The 26,859-nt window shown below is 34.4% G+C and overlaps 6 protein-coding genes across 8 annotated transcripts; 3 read left to right on the top strand and 3 right to left on the bottom strand.

Annotated features, from left to right (window-relative positions):
- Positions 1-1,306: 1,306 nt before the first annotated feature.
- On the bottom strand, positions 1,307-3,564 carry LOC129894907 (uncharacterized). The gene is made up of 3 exons (XM_055970506.1): positions 3,415-3,564; positions 2,963-3,315; positions 1,307-1,396 (listed from the first exon to the last, which is right to left on the bottom strand). The coding sequence occupies exons 1-3, from the start codon at positions 3,440-3,442 to the stop codon at positions 1,307-1,309; spliced, it is 471 nt and encodes a 156-aa protein (XP_055826481.1). The 5' UTR covers positions 3,443-3,564.
- A 2,151-nt stretch (positions 3,565-5,715) lies between these two features.
- Positions 5,716-7,581, top strand: LOC129896847 (non-specific lipid transfer protein GPI-anchored 5-like). Its single transcript, XM_055972826.1, has 3 exons — positions 5,716-6,191; positions 7,057-7,116; positions 7,324-7,581. Exons 1-3 carry the CDS (start codon positions 5,867-5,869, stop codon positions 7,443-7,445), a joined length of 507 nt encoding a protein of 168 aa, XP_055828801.1. The 5' UTR covers positions 5,716-5,866; the 3' UTR covers positions 7,446-7,581.
- A 1,728-nt stretch (positions 7,582-9,309) lies between these two features.
- On the top strand, positions 9,310-9,967 carry LOC129895491 (uncharacterized). The gene has a single exon (XM_055971216.1). It carries the CDS (start codon positions 9,439-9,441, stop codon positions 9,880-9,882), a length of 444 nt encoding a protein of 147 aa, XP_055827191.1. The 5' UTR covers positions 9,310-9,438; the 3' UTR covers positions 9,883-9,967.
- Positions 9,968-10,932: 965 nt separating this feature from the next.
- On the top strand, positions 10,933-11,602 carry LOC129896416 (ferredoxin C 1, chloroplastic). Its single transcript, XM_055972311.1, has one exon. The coding sequence runs from the start codon at positions 11,036-11,038 to the stop codon at positions 11,486-11,488; it is 453 nt and encodes a 150-aa protein (XP_055828286.1). The 5' UTR covers positions 10,933-11,035; the 3' UTR covers positions 11,489-11,602.
- Positions 11,547-13,880, bottom strand: LOC129896414 (uncharacterized). Of its 2 annotated transcripts, XR_008767968.1 has the most exons (2): positions 12,056-13,880; positions 11,547-11,671 (listed from the first exon to the last, which is right to left on the bottom strand). XR_008767968.1 is itself a non-coding variant. In XM_055972310.1 (1 exon), exon 1 carries the CDS (start codon positions 13,409-13,411, stop codon positions 12,323-12,325), a length of 1,089 nt encoding a protein of 362 aa, XP_055828285.1. In that variant the 5' UTR covers positions 13,412-13,880; the 3' UTR covers positions 11,913-12,322. The 2 variants fall into 2 exon arrangements, 1 of the variants encoding a protein (XP_055828285.1); XM_055972310.1 differs by lacking the exon at positions 11,547-11,671 and having other exon boundaries at positions 11,913-13,880.
- Positions 13,881-14,259: 379 nt separating this feature from the next.
- On the bottom strand, positions 14,260-25,628 carry LOC129893751 (uncharacterized). Of its 2 annotated transcripts, XM_055969132.1 has the most exons (10): positions 25,613-25,628; positions 25,433-25,537; positions 23,133-25,326; positions 20,490-20,622; positions 20,323-20,411; positions 18,571-18,809; positions 17,686-17,772; positions 17,135-17,234; positions 16,174-16,366; positions 14,260-16,051 (listed from the first exon to the last, which is right to left on the bottom strand). In XM_055969132.1, exons 3-10 carry the CDS (start codon positions 25,212-25,214, stop codon positions 15,648-15,650), a joined length of 3,327 nt encoding a protein of 1,108 aa, XP_055825107.1. In that variant the 5' UTR covers positions 25,215-25,326; positions 25,433-25,537; positions 25,613-25,628; the 3' UTR covers positions 14,260-15,647. The 2 variants fall into 2 exon arrangements, with proteins under 2 accessions (XP_055825107.1, XP_055825106.1); XM_055969131.1 differs by lacking the exon at positions 25,613-25,628 and having other exon boundaries at positions 25,433-25,598.
- Between the last annotated feature and the right edge of the window lie 1,231 nt (positions 25,629-26,859).

The raw sequence follows: 26,859 nt of genomic DNA, 5'->3' as shown, positions 1-26,859 counted from the left end.
GTAACCACTGGCACCACAAGACTCATTATTTCTAAGGGTGTCATGTATAATATTTATACCTTTTTTATAAATATATATACAAATATACATGTATATACAAATTTTCAACCGAAATCATGGGTGGTGTGACACCCCCTTCCAACTACATAGATCCACCTCTGATGATAAGAATCTAAAAAGGTTAAATTTTTATCCGCACAAGGTGTTTACACTTATTACTATAGTGGAGTAATTAATGAAGTGAAAATATATGTTAATTAACTATAATTAAGTAATAGTTATGTATATTCAAACACATATTATGGGTCAATTGGTTTGTATTGGATACTTTTATACTATGTCAAAGATTGAACGCATCAAATTTAAATGTTGAATTCGCTTTTTGCCCTCGAGTTACTCACAGCATTGAACTCCCAGGCTATGAATCATCATTGTCAATACTTGAGAATTCTGATTCAACTGCCTTAGTATTGGAATAGTCAACAGAAAAAAAAAGTTGACTTGCATTTTTTCTCACTTGATTTGGCACACGCTTTGAAAGTCGACTAATTTAAATTCATGTTGAAATTTTTTACTTTGAAGATAAAACGCTCTTTAGTAAAGCGTCTCCATTCTCAAGACTCGTAAAAACTAAGTATAAATTACTTTTTATACGAAATAAGAGAAAAAAGCTGTTATACTTGTTTAATTTGTGCATTACTAATAGTCGCTTTCGTATTTTATATTATATTCTCAATAAAATAATCCATAATTTTTCACATAATTCTGCAGGTATTTTCATGAGAAAAGAAAAAGTAACCAAACATTGTATAAAATAATGTTGAATTCTAATATTTTATACGCAATGTGCATTTTGTACCAATCATAAACTTTCTTTTAAGTTTTTTTTTTAATTAGCCAATAAATAATTGTGGGGTCAGTTATTTAGCATGAGTTGGCCACCTGCATAACAAACCATTATCCAATTCTACCTAATTCTTTTGTAAAATACTGAAAAAGGATAATTAACATGTTATGACAAGCTACTTATTATAGGTTATCAAGTCGATATTATTAAACTATGTTGCTTCGATATTTTAAAAAATATTATTGTACGAATACTTATATCGAATTCTTAAAAAATATATTATTTTAGAGAATCTGATCAATAATAAATACTTGAAATTATCGCTTAAACAATATTACTTTATCTAAAGGCATATGACAAAATTATGGTAATGAAAAAACTCGTTTGATTTTTGATTACAATATGATATCTTTGTTATCAAGTATGTATATATCAAAAATCTTATCTTATGCTACAAAATCACAACTTTAGTTGTAAGTCAATGTCAGCTTCATCTTCCTCCTCTTGTTGTTGCTGGGCTTGGGCTTCTTTCTGATGTTGGGCCTGGGCCTGTAAAGAGAATAATTGAACCAAATTGTAAAGCTTTTAATCCTTGGATCTTTATCCGATACTAATTACTAATCTTGGAATAACCTATTCCAGAATAAATAATCCAACATAACTAATCACAATACAATTAATCTCAATGTAACTTGTCTTTAATAATAAATAAAATTAGAAGTAATATCCATTTTAGCACATTTAATTAAGTAAAAAGGCTCAAATATGCCATTGAATTTTGATAAAAAGTTCATTTATGTCCTCCGTTAAAAGTTTGGTTTATTTATGTCATTTTCATTTGAGAAATGTATTATCATGTCATTATTTTTTAATTCCAATTTTGCTCCAAGACCCCCAACAACTTTTAACACTTTATAATTGGGGTTTTGGATCAGATGTACTCTTTTTGCATTTTCTTCCTCAAGAACACATGAAAAACATCAAGAACTCTCAAATTTTCAACTTCTACAATTCTTCACGAAATCACCTCAATTTCAAGTGTAGCTTACCTTCGAGTTAAATACCAAAACTCAATATCTTTTGAGCTCGAATTCAACCTAATTCAACAAGACCACTTGAAATTTCTTCAAAGTTTCAAAACTTCAACATTCTTTAATGGTAAAATTTTCTCCACAACTCCAAACCACTTGAAATTTTGAATATAGACTCAAAAAACTAAGGAACAAAGATCTAGTGTCAAAAAACAACAATAAAAACACAAATCAAAGTAGATTTTCAAAATTTTGGGGCTGATTTCCATTTTTTTGGAATTTTTTTTCCTACTATGGGTGTTTTTTTTTAACTCAACAAATGCTTTTAGAATTTTGGCTTTGAAAAAAAAATATTAATGATGTGGCCGAAATTTGAGGTGATTTCGTGAAGAATTGATATTCTTCATGTGCTCTTCCTGTTCTTGAGGAAGAAGAAGCAAAATCAGTACATTTGATCAAAAATCTTAATTGAAAAGGGTTGAAAGTTGTTTGGGGTCTTATTTAGTTAAAAAATGGTTTTGCAAAATAGAAGTTGAAAAATAATGGCATGGATGAGCTTTTTCTCAAACGACAATAGCATAAATGAACCAAATTTTTAACGAATGATATAAATGAGCCTTTTCTCAAAGTTCGATGACATATTTGAGTCTTTTCCCTGATTAATTATTTTTAATGAGACAAAAGTAACTTGAAAAATAGAACATAGCAATCTAAGAAAGAGAATAGTTGAACCAAATTTAAGTCATTTCTTACTACTTTCAAGAATTAATCTTTCTCCCATTGAAGGTGCAATCTTAGTATCTTGAAAAAGTATTCCCTTTGTTTCAGTTTACATGAACTTTTTTTTGCTTTTCGAGAGCCCTCTCATCCGATCCACAAGTCAATATAATGAAATAAGTTATATTTCAAAAATATAAGTCAAAGTTTATATAGCTTGAATCCAGAAAGCAAAGACCTATTTGTCGAAACATAGCTTTCACTCATATATAGAATCTGGAAAATTTCAATATGAAATCCTATATTCTTGTAAGATTCATTGGGATTAGGGATAATTGAACCAAATCAAAAACCTTTAAATTGGTACCTTAGGATTGTTAATGGGAATACTCCTTACTCGGCATACGACTTCATTTTTTAAATCTTCATCAACTCCTGGTGTATTCGAATTCAACGAGTACTCCGTGATTATCCAGACGAGATCATTTGAACCCTTACCCTTCTGAAACAACTTGATGCACCTCTTGAAACCTTTGTTTTCGCCCGTAGCTTCATTAATAATGCCTATAAGTTGGTTATCTTTTTTCCAAGACAACCCCAGTGATGATATTGATATTTTTTCCTTCGTAGTAGTCACAAAGTATTTGATTGTTGGATTTGAAGGATCTCCGGCTGCACCAGCAAACAATGCCGATGGGTTTATTATATCGCCATACAAATCTGCAAAATTGAATGTAGCTTGAGGTGAGTTTGCCCGCCCAGTTTCATAATTTTCCAGAATATCAAGTACGTTATTATCACTCGGGTTAAATCTCCAACCTCTAGTAGGTATCCAATTATTCGCCATTAATGTTGACAACTCAAAACCCTGGCTCCGCCCCTTATTGTCACAAAAGATGATAGGAAAGAGAAAAGAACAACAATATAAAGTGTACGGATATCTTATCCCATAAGCAAATATAAGATAATATTTTGAAGAATCCTTTTTCTTTAAAAAGACTATTTTTCTTCTTTAATTACCTTCACTTTTTTTTCCCTATTCCAGAGAGAAATAGAATAAAATATTAAACCCTAATATATAAAAACTTTTTCCCCTCTACTACAAACGATAAAAGACGTTATAATTATGTCAAAGAAGAAAGCACAAAAGAGGCTAGACATGGAAGGTGATACATCCATTAATCTTCCATTTGAGATTATATTTATTATATTAACTAGGCTTTCGGTTGAATCATTGTTACGTTTTCAATCTGTTTCTAAATCATGGAATGCTATATTATTTGAACGAGAATTCAAGAAAGCTCATCATGATCAATCCAAAGCATTGGGCCGCGAAAAGCTCATAATACAAAGAATTGCTGGGCATTTCGAGTTGAGGACATGAAAATTAGTCGTTCTTCCCAATTAAGTTTGATGGAAGAGCAAACATTTCCTCTAAAAAGATTTCAATTTGCTGAAATTTTGTGCTCATGTGATGGCTTGGTACTTATAAAAGCCGATAATTCCTACAAAAAGTATGTTTTGTGGAATCCATCTACTAGAAAATATCAAATTCTTGATTCATGTCCTTATTTGAACAACGAAGATGGATGTCCAAAAGCTTGTGGATTGTGCTATGATTTGGATGTTGACGACTATAAGGTTATACTGATATGTAGCTCGTTTTATGTTGTCTAATCTTCGAATAAGAATTGTTGGAACAAGAAAACAAGTCTCCCTTGTCCAATACGACTATTGCTCTCAAGGGATCTTTAGCACGGGAGATTGTGTATTTTGGTCTTTGAATTTGTGTTTAATCGAACAATATGCAGATAGTAAAACTTCTACAATCATATACTTTGACGCGGAGTCAGATGAAGTGAAAAACCTTTCGGTACTAGAATTTGTAGGTGTGAATGGTTTCTTTAGATTGAATTCTTTGAAAGGTCGCTTATGTTTATATGGCGGAACATATAACGATAGAGAATTGGACATATGGATTATGGAACAAGATGGATGGAAATTATTAATGAACATGTGCAACTTGCCCAATATTTGCATAAAGTTTGTAAAAGATAAAAAGCTTTTGTGGTGTAGTGAAAATGATGAAATTCTCTTTCATGGGCAATGGAATCAACATCTTTTCATCTATTATCCTAAAACCAAACAATTTGTTACAGTATTCAAAGATTCCAACAATGCCATGGTGTTAACATGTTTGGATAGTTTATATTTTCCAGGAGTACTCAATGTCAAGGAGGAAGTAACAGTCTCGAGACTCATAGGCAGAGTCAGAATTTGAACTTTATAATTGGTTCTAAATCCTAGTACACGGCTTTTAGTATGAAACTGGATTTTAGATTAAATTTTTAATGATTTTTTAGCATAGATAAAAGGTAGACCAAAAGTACTGAGTTCTACTGAACCTATATGTTATATGCTCTACCTCTGCCCCTGAAGGCGGAAATCAACAACAACTACTAAACCTCAATTCCAAATTAGTAAATTAGTCTGCTAGTTCTGTTATTTTCATGTTACTTAAGTTTTATGTGGTGATGTCAGAATTTACACCTATTTATATTTATTTAGTTAATTATCAGTCTATTAGTTTATTTGACTCTATCTTTCTTTTGTATTTTTTTAATAGTTTGATCCATCTAGAGTAATTATTGGACCTACAAAATTACAATGTAAGATTGCTTACATATGGCTCCAACCCTTTTCCGAACTCTTAACATAGAGACAATATCCTCACTGCTTCATTAAGCTCAACTCGTATCACATGAAAGTAAAAAATAATTTTTATATCTGAATCTTTTTCCAGCATTAAGTGTAATTGCCTTTAGAAAAAGTTTTGCAATAATAGTGACAAAATAGAAAAATTAGGAATCAGAAGCATGTGCATGAGTTGGCCACCTGCATAGCTAACCATTATGACCAACTCTACCTAATTCCTTTGAAAATTATGACAAAAAGATTTAAGTTATATATACTGATTAGTATAACAATTTTTTTTATATTATTAGTACAATTTAACATGTTATGGCAAGCTACTTGTAGGTTACCAAATCAATACTATTAAATTATGTTACTTCAGCTTTTTTAAAAATGTTGTCGCACGAGCATCTTATTTTGACTCTTCCTTCTCAATCTCCTATTATAAATCAAACAAGCTATATTCTTCTTCCAGCAACATTGTGTGATCAACTTTACTTCCAAAACAGAACTATTTTCTCTCTACACCTCACTAAGGTTAATTAATTTCTTTGCAACAAACGTAACGCCAATTCAAATGGCGATTCTAAGGAACTCAACCAGTCTTGTTTTAGTCACGTTGGCGATGATTTGGACAGGAATTGCTGCTCAATTGAGCAGTGACTGCACGAACGTGTTGGTCAGCATGTCCCCTTGCCTGAATTACATCACGGGGAACTCTTCATCTCCATCCTCAGGGTGCTGCACGCAACTTGGCACGGTGGTTAAGAACAATCCAGAGTGTTTGTGCCAAGTCCTTAATGGTGGTGGCTCTAACATGGGACTCAACATTAACCAGACTCAAGCTTTGGCTCTTCCTACTGCTTGCAAAGTTCAGACTCCATCAATCACCACATGCAATGGTAAGAAAGACCATCCAATCTAAAATACTCTTCTCTGTTTCATTTTGTGCGTCTTAATTTGACTATACATAAAGTTTGAGGATGTAAATAGGCATTTGGACATAGATTTGGCCAAAATTTGAAATGGTATTTGAAAGTTGAAGTTGTGATCGGATATACATTTACTTCAAAAAAACATTGAAGTTTTATGAGTGGAAAAAATGATTCTTCACTTGAAAAATTTATTTTAATAAATAAATATGCCCTTTAACTTAGATTCAGCTTGCATCTATGTATTTTAAGTATGTGCAGGTAGACACTTAAACCTGTATAAAGTTGAACAATTAGATAGATGCATCCTATGTTACGTCCTACTTGGCCAATTTGTGTCCTACGTGGCGTCTTATGTGTATTATGCCACGTAGGACATGTGTGTCTACTTATTCAATACTATACAAGCTTAAATGTCTATTTGTGCACATTCAAAATTGAAGGGCATAAATGTAAGTTAAGGTCAAGTTGAAGGGCATGTTTATGCCTTGTGCTTTTTAAAAAACTAACCAAAAAATCAGTCCAATGTATATAACCAAGCAATATTTTGAAAAAAAAAAGGAGGAAAAACTTCTATAGCCAAAAAAGACTCAAGTAAGACGTTTGAATCTTTCTGATCTTAAACTAAGTGTGTATAACATAGATAACATAGCAAAAATAATCTTTGAATTTTGTGTTTTTAAACATGTCATTCATTATTATTAAGGTTAAAAATAAGAATAATAGAACTAAAAACTTACTAAACATAGAAACGAGACACTCTTTTTGAAACAGACTCAGAAAAAGTACGACCACGTAAATTTGATTGTTCACTAACATTAGTTACCTGTAACAGCCGGCTCCCCAACTAGCTCCCCTGCTGGAACACCAAGTTCTCCAAATACAAGAGCTTCAGGTACATTATAATCCTTTCACCTTAATCAAATTTGAGTTCTATGTTGCTCGGACTCTTCAAAAATGTTGTTGAATGCATGTTGGATCCCTCCAAAAATAGTGCATTTTATAAGATCCGACCCTGGTACGACAACACTTTTGGAGAGTCCGAGCAACATAGTCTGAATTAACTTGAAATACTTAACTTGTATACTATATTGCGTGACAGGAAGTGGATCCGTTCCATCGTCACGAGGGAGTTCCAATGATGCAAGTTTAACCAAGATGATCAGTCTTCCTTTCTTCTTCCTTCTCTTCATTAGTTCTTATGCTTCAACATTCATATTATAAGCCAATTTTCCTGAAGAGACAGAGTGGTTATTGTATTTTTTATGTTCTTTAGTTCCTCTGCAAAATATTGTCTTTGAATGTATTAGCTGGTTACAAATTAATTTGAAAACAAATAAAAAGACTCTCGTTCTTCAAACTTAATTTTCAATTCTAACTATATTGACATGATCTATATAGCCACATAAAATTTGGGGTTAAACTCATGAGTCTATCAGTCATATTTTAAAAAAATCATAGATTAATACATACATGAATTTTTGGGGTTGAACTCATGAGTCTGTCAGTCATATTTTAAAAAAATCATAGATTAATCCTGAATTTTTGTTGCTTGATCCAAAACTCCCCCCCCCCCCCCAAAAAAGAAAGTAAATCATGTAGAGGCAATATATCGTTCACTAGGTCGTTTCAAAAGGACCCATAAAATTTGGAGTAAAACGAAATTAGTCAGTTTTTTGAAATATTCATGGATTAATACACACGAAAAATTGAGATAATCCTGAATTCTAGTTTCGTGACCCTGAAACTCGAGAAAAAAGAAAAGCAACATTGACTCTCTAAAGGTAATGCGTATCATTCATTAGGTCGTTTCGAATGGAACCACAAAATTTGGGGACAAACGGAGTCGTTTAGTCATATTCCGAAAAATTTATTGACTAGTGCACATGAAAAGCTAAAATATTCTTGAATTCCCTTTTCGTGACCCCAAAGCTCTATAAAAGCAACGTCAACCCTATAGAGGCAATGGGTATTGTTAACTAGGTTGTTTCGAATGGACCCATAAAATTTTGGCTTAAACAGAATCGATTAGTCATATTTCGTATAATTTATGAACTAGTACTCACAAAAAAACTTTGATAATCATGAAAACCTATTTCGTGACCCCACAACTCCAAAAAAGTCAAAGTCGATGCAATGAATACCATTCACTAATGATGTGTAGTTATGTGGCTACAAAAATTTCTTACAATTAATGATAAACAAAAGTTTAAGTTAAAATGATTTTTAAATTTAAAAAGTTGTCGTCGTTTTTTCTAAAGGGAATAATAAACATACAAGTCCTGCCATTCATTCACTAAAATGATTCCATCTTATCAAGATTAATTAGATTCTTATCACTTTATTCTCATCATGTCGTCTCCATCGAGTGTAGTAAGATGATTAGAACTTTTATATTTTTATTTAGAAGCCTTTAATTTGAGCCGTTGAAATAAAAAACTATATGACATAACGATATTCATCCCTTAGTAGATCTAATCAAGAAGAATTTGATATGAACATCGAATGACAAAAAATAACATAGTATAATGATATTTACCCTTTAGTAGATTTACTCGGGAAGAGTCTGAAATAATCAGGCTAGTATGCTTTGAATATTGAATGGTTAAAGAGAAAAATATTTTCATGTGGTCATTTGTAGCCTACTATCTCATTTCAATTTACACGATAAACCAAATACGAAGTTTGAAAAAAGAAATTAAAACTTGTGAGTTGAATTGGAATGAATAGAATATTTGATACATAACGATTACTCCCTTAGAGAGACTACTCGAGGTGAATCTGAATTAGTCCGATCAATGAGCTTTAAACATCGAATAGTTTAACAAAAAAAATATTCTCATGTGGTCATTTGTAGCATACTATCTCATTTCAATTTACATGACAACGTTTGACCAAATACGAAGTTTGAAAAAAAATAATTGAAACTTGTGAGTTAAATTGGAACGAATGGAATACTTGATACATAACAATTACTCTTTTAGAGAAACTACTCGAGGTGAATCTGAATTAGTCCGATCAATGAGCTTTAAATATCGAATAGTTTGACAAAAAAAATATTCCCATGTTGTCATTTGTAAACTACATAACTAGAGCATGAGAGGGTCCATCTTTTTTTGTCCATGCAATACAACGTTACCATTAATTAGCTCTAAAGTATTGATTCCATTTACTCCTTTTCTTCTTCTACTCAATCTTTGCCTAAAAAATAATAGTAATGGCAGGAAACAGAATTAAAAAACTCAGGAAACTGCCTCACATGTTCAGCAAAGTCCTGGAATTACCGATCCCGTCCGACGCGGATGTCGAGGTGGAAGAAAACCCCGAATTCTTCCGTTTTGTGGCGGATATCAAGCAGCACGGTGAAAATATTTGTAATGTGAGGGCACAAGTGGTGGAGATTCATCCGGGCGTTACGAAGATAGTGGTGAGAAATGGTGCAAGTGGTGGTGAAAGGGAGTTACTAATGTTGGAACAATTGAAAGTGGACACGTGGAGGTGTAGGTTATCCGCGTCCGCAAAGCCGGAGCTTGCTACGGCTGTGTTTGCGGACGGGGAGTTAATCGTGACGGTGCCGAAAGGTGTGAACGGTTGTGGAGAGTATGGAGGGAAGGATGTTTTGGTACGCCGCGGTGATACCTGGCTTGTTCTTGTACAATAGTTAAGACAAGAGTATAAGCTAGATCCCAATATATTTGACACTATTTTCTTGTTAATCACTAAATATATCTTCTCACATGAATGAAATGATATACTTCTATATTTAAAAACAATTGAACTTAAAACTTCCATTTCATCCTCATTGATGACAAATAATTATGCTATATGTTTGCATTGAATCACAAGTTTCAGAAGTTTTATAATAACACATATGTTTTTTTTACTTATTAGTCGTTAAGCAATCTATCAAGTAGGATTAGTTGGTTAGTCAGCCATAAATTGTTACTCCATAAAAGTACTTTGCTCGAAAAATACTATAACAAAAAATACTTTTCGAAATAAGCAGATCACTGAATCCAGAACATATTGCTTTTGAAAGGCATAATACATAAATATGTCTTTTAAATTGGTCTCATTTTACATTTATGCCCTCCAACTTTGGGTGTGCACAAGTAGGCACTTGTCCTTTGTATAAAATTGAACAAGTAAACACATGTCCTACGTGTCACAATATACGTAGGACGCCACGTAGGACACAAAATTGCTATGTAGGATATCATGGAGGATGAATGTGTCTCTTTGTTCAAGTTTTGGATAATTAAAATGCCTACTTGTGCATTAGTAAAAATAGAGGTCATAGTTGTCAGCTGAAGCCAAGTTAAGGATCATATTTATGTATTATGCCTTTTTAAAACATACCTAAAATTATTCAAAAGTTAAATCAAAGGCAATTCCAAGGTAAAATTTTCGCCAGGATGTATAGTAAATTACCATTGTTTTACTTTCTCTCGCAACTTATAAAAGATCTTATGAGAGAAGATTAGACCACTATCTAAAATTTTGTAAGTTATAAACTAGACGATAATCTAAATGATGACCTAAAAAATGAACATTTGCATAAGTCAAACAAAATCCAAACGCTTTAGACTGTACAATGTAGACCAACACTAGAGCCCAAATTGGTAAAAGGCCAACAAAACACAGCCCAAATTTCCACAACTTATAGTAACAACACAGACAAACATGGGTAGTAGCCCATAGGCAGATTTGTAAACCAAAATTCCACCAATTAATTCCCAAAAGAACCTTATCTTCTCATTAACATATCTTATCCACACCAACAAAACCTTCACTCTACATTTCCCTCACTCATCATGGCAACAATTCAATTTACTACCTCTCCACCTTTCACTCTCATTCCACCAAGAAAACAAGCCAATCTTGCTGCTATTCAGCTTAACAATCCCTGGTCAGTCAGGAGAACAAAAAAAAGTCGAGTATCGAGCGTAATTCGGGCTTATAAAGTAGTAGTAGAACATGAAGGTAAAACAACAGAGCTGGAAGTTGAACCTGACGAGACAATCTTGTCCAAGGCACTTGACGTTGGCATGTCCGTACCGTATGACTGCAAGCTAGGAGTGTGCATGACTTGTCCAGCAAAGCTCCTCAGTGGGAATGTGGATCAAAGTGAAGGTATGCTAAGTGATGATGTTGTGGAGAGAGGTTATGCATTATTATGTGCAGCTTATCCAAGATCAGATTGCCATATTAGAGTTATACCTGAAGAAGAGCTTTTGTCTCTGCAACTCGCAACTGCCGATGATTGAATATGAAGATGACAACCCTATTTTTGTTATTCCATTTTTGACTGATGTAAAACTGATACAAGATGTTCTACTTCTTGTGGAATTTAATGCAAAAGTATGTGTGGTTTATTGCTATAAATTGTTTTGCTCAAAAGCCATTTCAACTATGATTATATGTCGGTGTTTTCTTATGGACACCCCATTCTGCAGCGAAGTATGAACACACATCAGCTCACCTTTGATTCCTATCTTTAGGAGCATGAAATCAAACACAAAAACATACTATTCATCTCTGCGTAGGGCAGTTGAACGAATAAATGGATCAACAAAATTGTGCTAAGGTCTCAAACTATCTATTTAGAAATCGCCAAATGTTTGGACGTTTTATCATACTAATTACAAATAAAGCTATCATGTAAACCAGATTTCTACATTAACAGCAGTGTTTCGTCACGAAAGAACACAAAATGCAGGAAATAAAAGATTTATTCCCACGTTTGTAACTACTATTGAAACTTCTCCCATGATTTAGCAATGAATTTAGGGAAATGTTCTGCAATCTTGCAAAAAGGGTAATGTAGTTCTAACCTTATTCCAGATATTACACTGCTCTGTTTGCGAGCTTGTAAGGCTTGATAAAACTTGTCACTTTTAATTTCATCCGCATTTGTCAAAATACTAGTAACGGACTCTTGAATCTTGCATGATTCTATTCCTTGTCAGTGTGCCGGTTAAGCAGCTTTCTATGGCAAAAGACCCATTCAGACTCCTAAATCAAGTTTCACCGAAAGCTATCAGGATGATACTTACAACAATTCTTGCCTTGATGAATAGTAACGTAGGATGACCACCTAATTAAGTTGTTGGGTGGTGGAAGCCATGTTTCTTGGTTTTCCTCTGCTTAATCTTCACCTTCACATTGATGCCATTGTTAATAATGGACTGAAGAACAATTTCAAGTTTCCCCTCCAATTTCTCCCCCGTCCTTGGCGTATAAACTACATTATGAATATCATCAGCCAAGGCTCTTTGAGCCAGAACTTCCCCAACAGCAGCACAAGTAGCTCTATTCTTCGTCGATCCCAAGTCAAATTTCATGTCCTTGGAAATAGAATGTGCCACAGAAACAACCTTGCTAGTAGCTCTATGGATGATGCTAGCACTGACTGAACCTTTCGAGACAAAAATATCCAAACAAAACGGCTCATGATAAGGGGCAGTGAGCTGATTAAAAGTTGGAACTCTTGACCTCTTTAGCTGAAAATCCTGAAAGTTATTCGTATCAGCTAACATCGGTCTGTCCACAGGAAAGTCAGAGTTATAGCTCAGTTTCTCCTTCTTGCTTTGCTTCTTCTCATCTATACCCTTTAGACTTTTCTCGACCCCAGAAGCTGAAACATTACTTGATTTTTCCTTCTCTTTGGGACAGTCATTTCCATTATTCTTGTTCTTATTCCTTCTATGGAAATCGAACTTATATTCTTCATATTCCTTGGAATCTTTATCAAGCTTGTAAAGCAAGTTCCCGCGTATCCTCATATCCTCAATATCGTCAAAATCAGGATGTTCATCATTATAATTGGTTGCCCCATCATCAATCTCGTCGTGTTGACTAAATGAAGGATTTTTCTTCGATACAACATTTGTGTTTCCTCTCCACACCTCAGCTAAGCCAGAGGACAAACTCCAAGTCTCATTATCCACTAGTTCAATCCTGCAATCCTTCAATGAATCCTTATTATCCCTATACAATGGCGAAAGATGAAAAACCCCACCACCAAAATCTGCAGCAGCAGGACATGGTTTACTATCCTCGACGCAAAATTCATTTGCTTGACTAGCTCTTGTGGGTCTTGATGTATATGAACATACTCTTAAAGGCCATTGAGAGTTGAGTATACAAGACAAGTTGATTAGTTTTCCTCTCAAGAACATGAACGACATTGAATAATCCAATTAGTAACAACTCCACACCAAGGGTGAACTTAGTATTAGTTCGTTGTAGGAACTCATAAATTTTAAATCTTGAATCCGCCTGTGCAGTCCAAACAGCATAAAAAATGTTAGAAATGAAAATGATTGATGATGAAAGTCAATGTCTTGGCTTCAAACTTGTTTGAGACAATTTAGCAAACAGGTGGTAGGCAATGACTATTATGTTCGATTGATTTTCATATACATTTGAACATAAATTATTTGTGGGGTTTAGCAAATACTGAATTGCACAAATTACTGATGATCAAGATTTTGAGCAAATATAAAGTAAATAATTTGGGCTAAAAAGATAGAGATAGCTCAATCTCTAGCTCTTAGTGGCAGTTTATATAAAGCAGCCCCATTTTGAGAGGAAGTATATGTATATACAACTATAAATTGACCCTCAAACTTTTGCTACTACTCAATTTGGTTCTCATTATTGCTTTTATTTATTTCTTTCTTTTTAAAATTTGTGTTAAGAAAAAATTATTTTTGAGACTTGTGATCTAAAATAAACGACATTTTTGTGGCCGTAAAGTAATGTCATTAGGTATAAAATAAGAAAAGGCAAGTCTTGGAGTAAAATAAAGTTGTCTCTATATATGACCTGAGTTAGAGCTGTAAAAACCGTTAGGATAAATTATCGACACTACATCCCTTGGGTGCTCCCTGGACCTGTGTAAACGTGAGATGCTTTGCTCATTTGGTCGCCTTTTTTTCTATTGGAAAAAAAGATTGTTTTCGATAGATCCTCAGTTCAAAAGAGAAAATAATATGAAGACAAAGACGACGTAAAATGAAAACAACACACCAACTTAGATCACAAGGAAACAGAAATTTTTAATGAATGGAAAAATGAGAATCTTTTTGGCAATGCCAACAAATAATCTTTAAATGAAAGATTTCAACATCGACATCCTTGAGCTAGCTACAGCAATTTGAACCAGATGTGGATGAAATTACCCTTTCAAATGATGAATTTCAAAGATCCCAAGGACCTTGAAAACTGAATACTGGATCAACATATGTACATTCAGAATCTCCATGAATATCATTTACAGATAAAAGTCAGCAGAATTCTCCAAAATTTCCGCCCAAGCGATCAAGCATAATCCACATCTTCTTCTGACTAACTACTAACTATAGTATAAGTAATCATCTGTCTAGAAGGCAAGGCAAGAAACATTAGCGCTGTTAAACACGTTCCAACGAAACAATTGAATTCATTTCTCGTCACGCCATCACATAGTGTTGCTCAATGCCCCTGCGCAGAAGCTACCATAGCCTTCCAACTTGATTTCTACTTCCACCCGGATCACATGGAAACAAGCATATAATTTAGAACACTTTGTCCAATACCCTTGCTGAGTAATTCTGTTTTCCACCCAGCTAAAAACAGCCACTTAGCACAATTGAGCCAAAGCTTTGAAGGAAACATCAAGAATTAGTTCAACAGAAAACCAACCCAAACAGCTCCAAACAACATGACATGTTTCTCATTTTTTTTATCACCACCATGTTGTGCGGAAGCATCAGCAGAACAAGAAACAGTGCAAAAGTCTATCACATTCACTTCAATGATTTTTGCCTAACCAGGATCAGAAGACTGAACAATCCTCTCAACAAGAGAAACTTTTTGCTTCAGAACCGCTATCGCAAGGGTTTAGATCCAGAAGAGCCAAGTTGATGATTTGCATTATTCTCTAAAGCAGTACATGATAAAAAGTTTCATTTGATGAATGAATTGCAGCTTTATGAAAAGAAACTTCAGCACTAATTCTGACATTACTTCCATCATAAACTGCAGAGGAATCCAAATTGCCCTCTTTCAAAAATTGCATCACTAGTGCATTTAGAATCCGAAGCTTGTTTTGGAGCCACATGTAGCTCATTTATCCACCTCACATATGCTTTGGTTAATTCAACACTGACTAAGACTGTAAAGCCTTGCCAATCGCACAGGGAGTCAAGGTAGATGTTAAACCATGTCTATTACTGCTGACTTCTTTTCTAGCACTTTGGACAGCAGGGTCTAGAAAACAGCTATCTACAGAAACCCCCCAAATATCTTTCCGATTGTTATTAGTGGTAGAACTACCAGAAGCATCTTCAATCTATTCGATGCAAACTGGCTTGCTCTGTGGTGGAAGGAAGCCGGGGAGAATTGAATCAGACGTAGGGCGTTAACAAGTGCATTTTCTTTCTAAACTTTTAGATTGATAGGCTCTATACTAGAGTTGTCATCAATGTTTGCAGGACCTAGTGCTGCATCTTCAGTATCAGGACTGCCGTCACTTGTGCCAGATGGAAGAGAAGAGAGCATCCACTTTGTGGGTAATTCAGCAAAATTCTTCTCTACCCCCTTACTGGAGATTTGGGTATCTGACTCACAACCACCACCTTGTGTTCTAATCACAGTGCTATCACTTAACGGAACGGCAGAAGCTGGAGAGCCAGAACCCATTGGACCAAACCTGTCATCAGGTTTTTCAACTATGTTCACACATACGCCATCATGCATATGTCCGGCACACCTGATAGACGATTCCTGATCCGTTTTTTCAACCAAAACAGGTGACGGAGGATGACTTTGCTGTAACTCACAAGCTGCAGAAAATGCCGTACAATTCAAAGTCACAAATACCGATAGAAAAGATATTCTTTACTAAAAAAGCTAAGTGTTAAAGAAAATACAAAGAGGAAACAGGAATATATAATTAAACTATTACCCTCTTGCACATCTTTCTTCAATATCTTCTTTTGCAACATGTCCGTCCCAGGAAATACCAACATACTGATGGATTTCATTTCTTGCTTGTTTGATTCCTCAAGTTCATTGAATCCAAAAACCTTGGCCCAGGTATGCAGATGCTCAGATATAGCAGGAATGATTAACTTCTCAACTTTTAAAGTGGAGAGGACCTGGATGGAGGATGTAAAAACCATTTGGTCTAATAATAAACGACATATACAAGACATAACCGATGCACTTGATGAACATGCAGTTGGAATTTTCTGAGCAAATTTTGCACAGATGCACAGGACAATTAGAACAGGCATGACATTCACATAACCTTCGTGGCATTCATACAAGCCTTACAAAGTCGGACAACATTCAATCTCATAGTGGAAAATGAAAACAAGATGACAGTGACCTAAGCTATATCATGTTTCTTGTTTCACAAAGATCTTACTCGTACTCAAGTTGACAATATAACTGTTCAGTAAAGCTAAATTTATGTGCTTTCAACTAAAAACTTAAAAGATCTTCTAATACAATTCAAATAATACAAGTGAACACAATTGAGACAGCTTCTGTCCTACAGCATTTTACACTTCTCTAAAGCCACATTCTTTGACATATTTCTTGCAGACAAATGTTCCGCAATAAAGGTAGGATTTGATAAATTGTGTGCTACTTTAGTAAGGACAAATCAATTGTCAAAATGTTAGTTTGGAAAAGTGAAACTGCCAGCCCTGTAAAGCAATTTGGATACTTCCCTCTCTGATAAATTCTTTTATATGAATTACCAAAACAATTTACAATAGGAGTAGCATGCACATAGAGGAACATGGGAAAAGTCGGCAGTGGGTCTGACATGCTACCCTTCGAAAAATTTATATGCATAAAAATAGCAGAAAGAATTAGAATCATAAAGAAAGTATAATTAGTAATAGTAATTCTCGTACTGTTTCGATAGCATAAAATAGTCGACGACACATCCCTTGCTGCCTATATATATTCCTGGTCCCAATGAATGGCATTTCTGCAAGTCGAGTTCCACGGATCCTAACAGAAAACCAATGAAAACACTATTTACTGATTGGTAAGGCATGAATAAAAACAGCAAAGCCACAGATGACGCATAAGAAAAAGGGGAAAGCAAATTTTAACAACTAAGTAAAACTGAGAAACTGATGACTAGAAGAGTTCCTCTACATTTCAACATGAATGCTAAGGTTGGGAATAAAGAGTCCAACTCCGATAAAGGATGCTTTGTTGGATGAGACAGATTCAGTCCAACTCTGATATATGTTCACAGTTTAATCCGTGCATGTGCTAAAAAAACAATGAAATTTTATCAAAGATCAAAATTATGTGTGCAAGGAACACCATTGCATCTGCAAGAAATCTAAGATGATTTAGTTTCAAAATGACACACCATAATATCTTGTGCCTCACCTCTTCAGATATGAAAAACAAACTCGCATATGTTAACAATATGAGGAATCCATCCTACCGTATAGATGCAGCAGATATTATGTCATCACCCCTTTCCAGAATTGCAGTGTAGAAGCCACGGAAATTCAGCCGACTAAAATTTGAGCTTCAGAGGAAAGAGAACAATTTCAGATAACTACTCAGTAATGAAAAACAAATTCAGATGAAGGAAAGAAGAAAAGGATAGTGGGAGGGAAAAGACATGATTTATTTTGAAGACATTATTTTAGGACAAGATGACAAATGAATAGAATGCACTGTGTCTTCCATGAAGTTAAGGAGAAATAAAAGGACGAGGAAAAAAATTAAAGAACCGAAAAACAATTCTAAAATGCCATAATTCTCTTCTTCATTCCTCTGAGCATCTTGTAAGATTATACTGAGTATGTTGTTGTTTACTCCTCTGAGCATCAACCTAGATCAAAGGATGTTCAATTATTAACAGTGCAAGCCTCCCTTCTCAATCAAAATGCTCTGCACTGCTTCGTACTAGCAGTCGGCCAGACAAACTTAGAAGTGAAAATGAAAGATGAGTGAAGTGTCTTGTAAGGATGAAACTCATTAACTTGAGGCATCAAGAGAAAAAGGAACAAGTTCAAATTTTTAAAAAGAACGAAAAGCCTATCTGAAAATATAAACCGAAATTCTATGCTTTGACTTTTCAAAAGCATATTTAGACATACATATATATATATATATGTAGTTATATATGTTGCTTTCATGGACCCAATGTAGAACTGCACTCACAACAAAATAAAGTGTGAAAGATCATATGTGCAAACCAAAATAGCCAAATCAAATCAGTCAGCCAGCTCTCCTTCTCAGGTTAAACAAATAATGAGCGTCCATGAATTTTATATCAGGCAATTTTAAAACACTAGACAGAATTACAAAAACTTCATACCCAGTGTTGTATAGAACGTTGTGAATAATATTTATCCCGCTCCTCCTGTCGACAATGGGCACGAAACATTCATCCATAACAGCTAGTGCAACAGCTAGCTTAGAATTGCACTCTACTCGTTGAGGAAAGGGGCGACGAGAAGTATCTGAGTCCAAATCTGTTCGTTGAATCAGGGACCATGAGAATCCTCCTTCAAGTTCATGTTTGACACCAAGAATATTCTGTAAATGGTCATACAGCTGCATAACAAGAGAAGACCAATGAGAAAAGACATTAAAATACAAATCATCATGGGAGATCCCAACTCTGATATGAGGCAGACAATGAAAAGCAAGAAAAAAAGGAAAGAAGAGAAGCACATATATAGAAAACAGTCCTTCACCATAATTGAAGAAAAAAAATCAATGATAAAGTTGCCAAGATTTCATCTTAAACTGTAAATCCCTTTGATTATACTATTTCGATTCAACAGTCAATTGACTTAGTTTTGGGAAAAGATCAAACAGATATATTTGTTTTGCAGAAAATAAAATACAGATGGTTAGACACTACATGTTGCAACTATTAGAATAATGATGAACATATTTAGAATCCTAAGACAGATATCATTTACTTTTATAAGATAACCATTTTAAGACAGGGGGAGTATCAGATGTAACATAGCATTAGAAATTTGGGGAACACAAACTATCAAGGAAAATTCACAATTCTCGGATCACTATGAGGAAACAACAATAACAACTACTACAGCCCTCAAAAATAAAACTACCTCAATCCCGAACAAGTTAGGGTTGGCTATTTGAATCCTCATTTCTTCATTTAAGCTCATACATATGAAATAAAAGTTTTATAGGAGTCTAAACTTTATCCTCAACCAGTAGTTATCACCTATATGGATCTTTTTCTTCTATTGTGCCCTATCTTTCGCTAGGTCTGTATTGATACCAAACATTTGGAGGTCTTTTGAGACCACTTCCTTCCATGTAATTTTAGGTCTACCCCATCCCCTTTTAACGCCTTCGCTTACCATAGTTTCACACCTACCGACCAGTGCACTATAGGTCAATGCAGAACATGTCCAAACCATCTCAAGCGACCTTCTCGTATTTTATCCTCAAAAGCGTGCTTGCAGGATGTTTTAGAAACCAGCAAGAAATCTAAGTACAAGAAGTCAGGAGGAGGGTAGACTTAAATTCCTTGTGCTCATATTCATTGAGAAGTTGCAAAATAGCTTCATTTTATACATTTCTACTTTTGCAGCAACAGGTCAAATTATGTCAATCACCTAAAAGTCTAGACTCCATAAGAAAGCATCTTACCTTCACTTCCTTCTGTTTCTCTTGAATTTCTTGCTAAGCTCTCAGTTTCTAGAATTGATTAAAGTGCCCTAACCACTGGAGAAACAGAAAGATGCCAAAGATGATGCATCATGCTACACATTCGAGCAGGTATTCAAGGAGGAGTAGAGAAGATTTGGCCATTCAAAGCAAATCCTCTGACAAGTACAAGAAAATATTTTTCTACCATCTCCTTTAAATGGTTTTGTACCTGTGAATGATAGTGAAAATAGTGCATAGGAGCTTATGCTGAGTCCTCTGGGATAAAAAGTGGAACATACTTTAAAAGCAGAGTTACTAGTTGTGAGGGGCTGACTGCACACTGATGCTCAAATAATTTCATACCTCTGCTTCATGATCTTAATATGGTATACACCACAAAGAAAAAGAACTCACAAACAGAATAAGTGAATACCTCCTGGCATTTCTGCCCACAGAATGTACCAGATGGATTATTTGAAATAGCAGGTAAAGCATTCATCTCCAAACTGCATGACTTGTGATCTGCAAAGGGAAATCTAAGAATCCAGCTCCAATGTAGACAAATTAATGTACAAAAACTTCCAGAGAAGTACACTTTACATTTTTTCTCACAGAGGCTGCAAGAAAGAAATTCATTGACAGTTCTCTCACTATCCTCAGAAGGGTTTCCACTAGCAGCCCCACAAAATTTGCAAGTGCAGTTTGGACAATGCCAAAGGCCTGAAGGAAGTATCTGCACCAAGAGAAAGCATGTAAATGCCTTGCTGCTTAATGAAAATTCCGTAATAGGGTCAAATTGGAAAGCATGATCATAAAGAGTTAGCAGAAAAAGCTCATCCGTCATCAGATACACACACACGATATAAGTAAATTACTTTAAGCTCATGTATTAAATTCTTTGATTTGTCTGGATAGAGTCATAGAGATGGAACTTCCCTAAGAAATTAACATCCTAATAATTATTTTTGGCAAGTAATTAAAATCCTAAAAATAATGTTCATTAACATGGTAATTGTAATGAATTTTTGCTTTTCATATTGTCGTTGACACAATGAACAATTTTAAACAGTTCATTAGATGGAGGGAAGGGGATATAGTTAATATATAGAACAGTTCAATGATCAATTTAACTAAAGAGTTTTACTCAGAAGATGGTCAGCTAACAGAGTTTATACTGAAGATCACGGATCAGGAATTGCCTAAAGTTAGCTTTATCATTGACTGTCTTTTCTAACTTGGCTCCTTTCTTTTACTTTTTTCTTCTTCTTTTGTTTTTGGTTTACAAGGTAAAGATAATGATAGCTCCACGGGCAAGGATGATGCTAAGAAGCTCTATGAAGACATCGTCAAGGTCTCAAGCTAAGGAGTTGCAAGCCAAGATTATTGAGCTTCTGTGGGAAATCAAGAAGTTGCTTATCATGGAAGAAGAGCCCAAGAACTACACATTTTATGGTTCAAGTCCAAACCCAAATGGAAGAAGATTGGGGCCCAAATGGGGCTGAAATTTCTGCCCAAAGGAGAAGTTAAATTCGCACCCAAGTTGGGTGGAAAAAGTCACGTGCAAGTGACTATTTTGGGGGTGACCTTTTTGGCAAATTTTCCATATTTTATTAGGATAGGAATTTAGATATTATTTTTATATGCTTTCCTAGTTTTAAGTTTTCTAATTAGGTTTTATTAATTATTATTTCCAAAAAAGTAGGATTCAAAGCTCATGCTACTTGGATAGTTTTCCCCTATACATAGAGATGAATTTTGTTATTTTAGACACAAAATTATTATTAATTGAGAGTTTCTCTTGTTTACATCTTTGGGTGTGGCTACTTGGGATTTATCTAACCACCTTATAAAAATAATTCTTTCAAAGGTAAAATCAATTATTTAACTTGATATCTTTGTTCTTATTCATAAATTAAAGAAGGTAATTAGTTTTACACTAATTATTGTCTCTAGCTTCTTTGAAATAGGGCTCTAAATCACCTTTTGATCTAAGTTCTTAAATTGACTCTACTAGTATCATAATTAGCTTTAATCCGCTAATGTCTGAATGCTAAGATCAATAAGGGTTCTTGGCACTTGATTTCAAAATTTGGGGATTTTATTCTCAAATTTTGCCTTTCTTTAATTTCTTGTTTTCAATCTTTGTATTTTCGCTTCCGCATTATTTTCTTGTTTTTATTTAAGTAACCCGATTCTTTTCCGATAACTTGGCCCCTGTCTATTGTCTCTCTTAAGAAGTCCATATGGGGTAGAAGTAGTGGGTTCAAATTTAGTAGTTAACCATAAATGGACAGTATGACAATGACAACATACCCTGTATAATCCCACAAATGGATAGTGAAGACAATATATTGCTAAGATGGATAGTGCAACCATAAAAGTGCAAACCTACTCCAGAGAAATCTGGAAAAGCAAAGGAATGGATTCAACTGAAGACTTGCATCAAAACTAAAAAGTTCTTTTTTAAAAGTAACTGGGGTGTTTGAGCCAACTTGTATGCACCTTGACTAATTCCACGATACACTTGTCACCTCCCACTCGAAATAAGTACCAGGTAACTTTGTTCACCATGCTAGGACATATGGGAAAAAATCACCTAGTTTATTTTGTCTCTGTTGGATTTGAACCTGAGACCTCATACTTCTCCATCCACCTCATTGACCACTAGGCCACACCCTTGGGTACTAATAAATAAGAAGTTTTTACCAGTTTTTTGTTCTTTTTACCCTAGGACAGAGATAATAGACGGAATTAAAAATGAACAAAAAAACTTGCATCATTGTCTTTAATCCCCTGTCCACCTCTGATTTCTTTTTCTCTCCTGTTTGGCCTCATTGATCAAATTCAAAAGTTCTTCTGACACAAAGATCCAAAGTTATGCATGGGGATAAGTCAATTCACATGCTTAAAATGTCATTTTGGTGAGAATCAGTACAAAAGTTACAATAATTAACGTCACACAAAGGAAAGATGAAGTGTTTGGAGAACTATGACGATATGCAGAGACAGGTCTAGGATATTTAGCTTATGAGTTCTGGACCACAATATTGTTTGCTTACTGGGTTCTAGATAGATTATCCATACATATTAAATGAAATTTTTTATACAAATACAGGTTTTGAGCCAAAACTACTGGTTGAACCTGAAACTATAACAGTGGCTCCAACACTGATAATACAGATCAACAATGATAAATATGAAATAGCAGTGAGGTAAAGAGAGCATATTCTGATTGATACATACGTGTATTCCCAGACAGCTCTGATGAAAAGTTGATGGGCAACCATCACAACAGATAAGGTCCCCACCATCACCACAAATACCACAAACATCATCTTCACCACCATCACCATCAACATCTATATTGTAGAAATCCTGGCGATCAGACTCTTTTTGCTGATTCCATGCGTCAACCAAGCATTCTAGTAAGGAAGTTCCAGACTCTAAAACTATGTTTTGAAATGTTTGATGTCGTTTACTTCCTGCATGGAGCTCAAATCTAGAAACTGGAAGGATTTTACTACAGCAACCACAGTGCACACCATCTTGTGTGATCCAACCTTCTAGTTTTACAGTTGTCCTTCTACGGTTCACATATTGAATCTTCTGTCTCAACTTCAATGATCCGGAGTCAATCAACCAGGACAATAAGGTTCTTTTTCCAGTATATGGAACGTATCCATCAATATCTGAATTTCCTCCCTTGTCAGAATGACGGGCCAGCAATGTACATCGTCCAATTAATTTACTTTTTCTTCCATGTATTGAATTAGAAACGACTCCAGCAGATGCTTTTCCAGTCATATACTGTTTAAGTCTCCTTACCTTCAATGAGTTATCACTTGAATTATCCCCACTCTCCTGGTCTGATACATGTAATTTTCCTTGCAGCAACTTATCTTCCTTCATTATATAGCTATCGAACCTCTTCTCACGCTGATCACTGCCTGTGCCTAAAACAGACTCCCTCACAGAAATCTGTTTAGGATCTTGTCTCTTGCCATCATCTTTCCTTTTCTTTTTCATTTCTTTCTCAATTTTTTTCCGTGTTTGCCTGGTAAGTTTATTAATTAAATCATCTGATATTGGAGCAAATGAACAAGAGCTTCCATCAGGTTTACTTTTACCTAAATCTACCTCTGGTCGTTTTTGAAATGCTTCATAGGCCTTAATTATTGACCAATAGGCTGTTCCACTAGGATTAATGTACACTGCATCCAGATATTCTCTATTCTTTCTTGGTCTATAATCAATGGTCCATCCAGCTTCAATGAGCATTCCCCTTATTCTCTCTCGCAACTTCTGCTTCTCAGTGCTCCCACCTCGATTCACTTTTCCATCTTTTCTTTTAGCAGGGGTAACATCTTCAGATGTCAAGGGCCTGCTTTCTTCCTTCAGCACCCGTGTTGCTGAGCTAGCAGGCTGCAAACTAGGAGGTGCCAACTTTAGTGATGTATCAGTCTCATCTTTTTCAGAGGCCACTAAATGGGTGCTTTTACCCAACAAAGGTTTTTGTGGTTTCAGCTCGTTTCCCTCTGTTTGAATAGACAATGGTTGCTTTTCAGGTTGTTTAGGACCCGAATAACAGGGCGGACGGACTAGTGAATTCCTCTTGACAACATCTGCAGACCAAGAACCTTTTCTACTTTCAATTTCCACAGGATCATATTCCTTGGGCATTAAGTCTGTCTTCTTCTTCTTATTCACCATTACCTTCAATACCCCATTTTTCCCTTGCAATCTGATCAGTTCATGAGAGGCTTCTCTAGGCAATGAAATGGGCATATGCACTTCATCCTCTAATAAACCATACCTTCTCTTAAATCCACTGCCATCACCCTTTATCCTACTACCCAAAAAACTACTTGAACTATCCATATACGAAAGCTTCCTCTTCTCAACCATTACACTCCTAGACCCACTCCCAAACTCACTTGAGCCCCCTCTTCTTTCAACCATGTCAAATCTTTCATCACCATACCCATTTGATTGCATTTTCATATCACATTCTTCATGCTTATTAAAATCGGACAAATTCATATTTCTACCAAATTCACCATCTCTAACACCAGTTCTTCCATAAAAAACAGAACCATTACTAAAAACTTGACCAGTTTTTCGCTGAATTGACTCTGATATCCTATCACTCGACTCATACTCATTCATTACAAACTTAGGCCTGTTCTTCACCTTCTGTGAAGCCCCTGAAGAACTGATCCCTCCTATGCCCAATCTATCATCTTTCCTTTTAATAATTAAACAACCAGAAGAGCTTTTTTTCTTCAGTACACCACCCCCTGATCTCACACTATCCTCCATCTTCATACGTTAAATACAAAATGCAATCTCAAAATTTCACGCAAAGTCACATTAAAAAAGTACCAAAATTTCTTCGAAACTCCAAATTCTACCTTCAGTTATTCAACATTTAACAGATCTGAAACATTAAACAACAAAAATCCCAACCTTAGACACAAAACTTCAGAAAATTTCCGGTTCGGAGAAAAAATTCAGAAGTGAGTGAAAATATCGACGATCATTACCTGGCCGGAAAGCTTCACGATTTGCCGATTTCACCGGAAAAGCGATGCTATTGGCCGGAAAAATTGGTTTGGTTCCTCGGTGTTGTTGTATATATGAACAGACACCTGCTGTATTTTCAGTACAGAATAAAAAGAAAACAAAACTTATTGCAAATTTTTACCATTAAATGATGCGATTACCTATCTAAATTGCCTTTAAAAGTTGTGACTTTGGCACTTTTTCTTCTGCTTCCGGCTCGGTGTTCGATATCTGTTTTAACTCAATTAATTTTAATTTATGCTAAAAAGTTTTTAAGCTTTCTATCAAAAATAACTCTTGGAGAATAGACTTATCGCTTTTGATATTATAAATAGTACTTAGTAGTAGTAGTTTTTAAATGCGACTTATCGACTGATTACTACAATTTAAACATCATTTTTGAGGAGCAAGATTTATAAATTGTGTTTGACTAATGTGATTTATTACTTATACATAGCTTTTGTCAATTACCATCTATAAATTGGTTATGATAGATGCAATTGAAATTTTATAGCACACTCTATTTTGTTTCCTCGTTCTTCTGTATTAAAATGATCCAATTGAATTTTTATTTATGATTGGGTCGTGAAAACTTAAATGAAATTTTGATGTAAAAATAATGAGTCATATTTGGGAAATTGACTAGTAATATTACTTTTGTATTTTCAGGACTACAATATCACTCAACTATTTTTATTTTCTCCAAAATATACTTGACGCAATAAATATATTTTTCTCTCTTCTAATGGGATGACATGTCACACTAAATAATTTTTTATAAAAAAAAATGAATCTTTTAACTCTTTTAAATCATTCATATTTTATATCCAATAAAAAATTATTACTTTTTTCATATTATTAAAAAAAGGAATTTTTATTATTATTTAAAATGCCATGTCACATTTTTAACTGTTTACTTTTAATAAATTTATTTTTATTTCTTTATTATTTAAAAATAAAGTGACATTTGTATTTATCTATATATCATATCAAGAGAAAGATAAAAAATAATTTTATTTTTACTTTTAGTATTACTTATTCCTTCTAAAATATTTTCTGTTTTTAGTTATTCACTTTAGCATATCAAGAGAAAGACAATTTATTTTTCTATTATTACGAGATTATTTTTTATTATTATTATTACATATAATATTTATTCTAAATCATTTTTCAAATCATTCATTCTTTATGTTCCTAAAGAAAGTGGAAAGTGCACATTAAAACCAAGTAAAAGAGTGAACGGAAAAAAAAAGTGATGTTAGAAAATAATTTTTTCACGTACTCATCAAAAATCAAGAGCATTGTATCAACTAGTTCATTTTATGGACTTTTTTTTCCTGGTAACTATTCCCCCATCCATTTTTATTTATTCATTATATTTTAAATAATTTTTTATTTTTACTTGTTT

The sequence above is a fragment of the Solanum dulcamara genome, chromosome 7, assembly GCF_947179165.1.
Source record: "Solanum dulcamara chromosome 7, daSolDulc1.2, whole genome shotgun sequence".
Taxonomy (NCBI): domain Eukaryota; kingdom Viridiplantae; phylum Streptophyta; class Magnoliopsida; order Solanales; family Solanaceae; genus Solanum; species Solanum dulcamara.
This window is presented reverse-complemented; position numbering and strand designations above follow the sequence as displayed.

Coding starts and splice junctions, on each gene's coding strand:
- LOC129894907 (XM_055970506.1), bottom strand. CDS start 3,442: ATGGCGAATAATTGGATACCTACTAGAG. Junction 3,316..3,414: donor TAATTGGATACCTACTAGAG/GTTGGAGATTTA, acceptor TCAATTTTGCAG/ATTTGTATGGCGATATAATA. Junction 1,397..2,962: donor TTCCCATTAACAATCCTAAG/GTACCAATTTAA, acceptor TTCTCTTTACAG/GCCCAGGCCCAACATCAGAA.
- LOC129896847 (XM_055972826.1), top strand. CDS start 5,867: ATGGCGATTCTAAGGAACTCAACCAGTCTTGTTTTAGTCACGTTGGCG. Junction 6,192..7,056: donor ATCAATCACCACATGCAATG/GTAAGAAAGACC, acceptor TACCTGTAACAG/CCGGCTCCCCAACTAGCTCC. Junction 7,117..7,323: donor TCCAAATACAAGAGCTTCAG/GTACATTATAAT, acceptor ATTGCGTGACAG/GAAGTGGATCCGTTCCATCG.
- LOC129895491 (XM_055971216.1), top strand. CDS start 9,439: ATGGCAGGAAACAGAATTAAAAAACTCAGGAAACTGCCTCACATGTTC.
- LOC129896416 (XM_055972311.1), top strand. CDS start 11,036: ATGGCAACAATTCAATTTACTACCTCTCCACCTTTCACTCTCATTCCA.
- LOC129896414 (XM_055972310.1), bottom strand. CDS start 13,411: ATGTCGTTCATGTTCTTGAGAGGAAAACTAATCAACTTGTCTTGTATA.
- LOC129893751 (XM_055969132.1), bottom strand. CDS start 25,214: ATGAAGATGGAGGATAGTGTGAGATCAGGGGGTGGTGTACTGAAGAAA. Junction 18,810..20,322: donor GTGGGCAGAAATGCCAGGAG/GTATTCACTTAT, acceptor CTTGTTATGCAG/CTGTATGACCATTTACAGAA. Junction 16,052..16,173: donor GAAGAAAGATGTGCAAGAGG/GTAATAGTTTAA, acceptor CATTTTCTGCAG/CTTGTGAGTTACAGCAAAGT.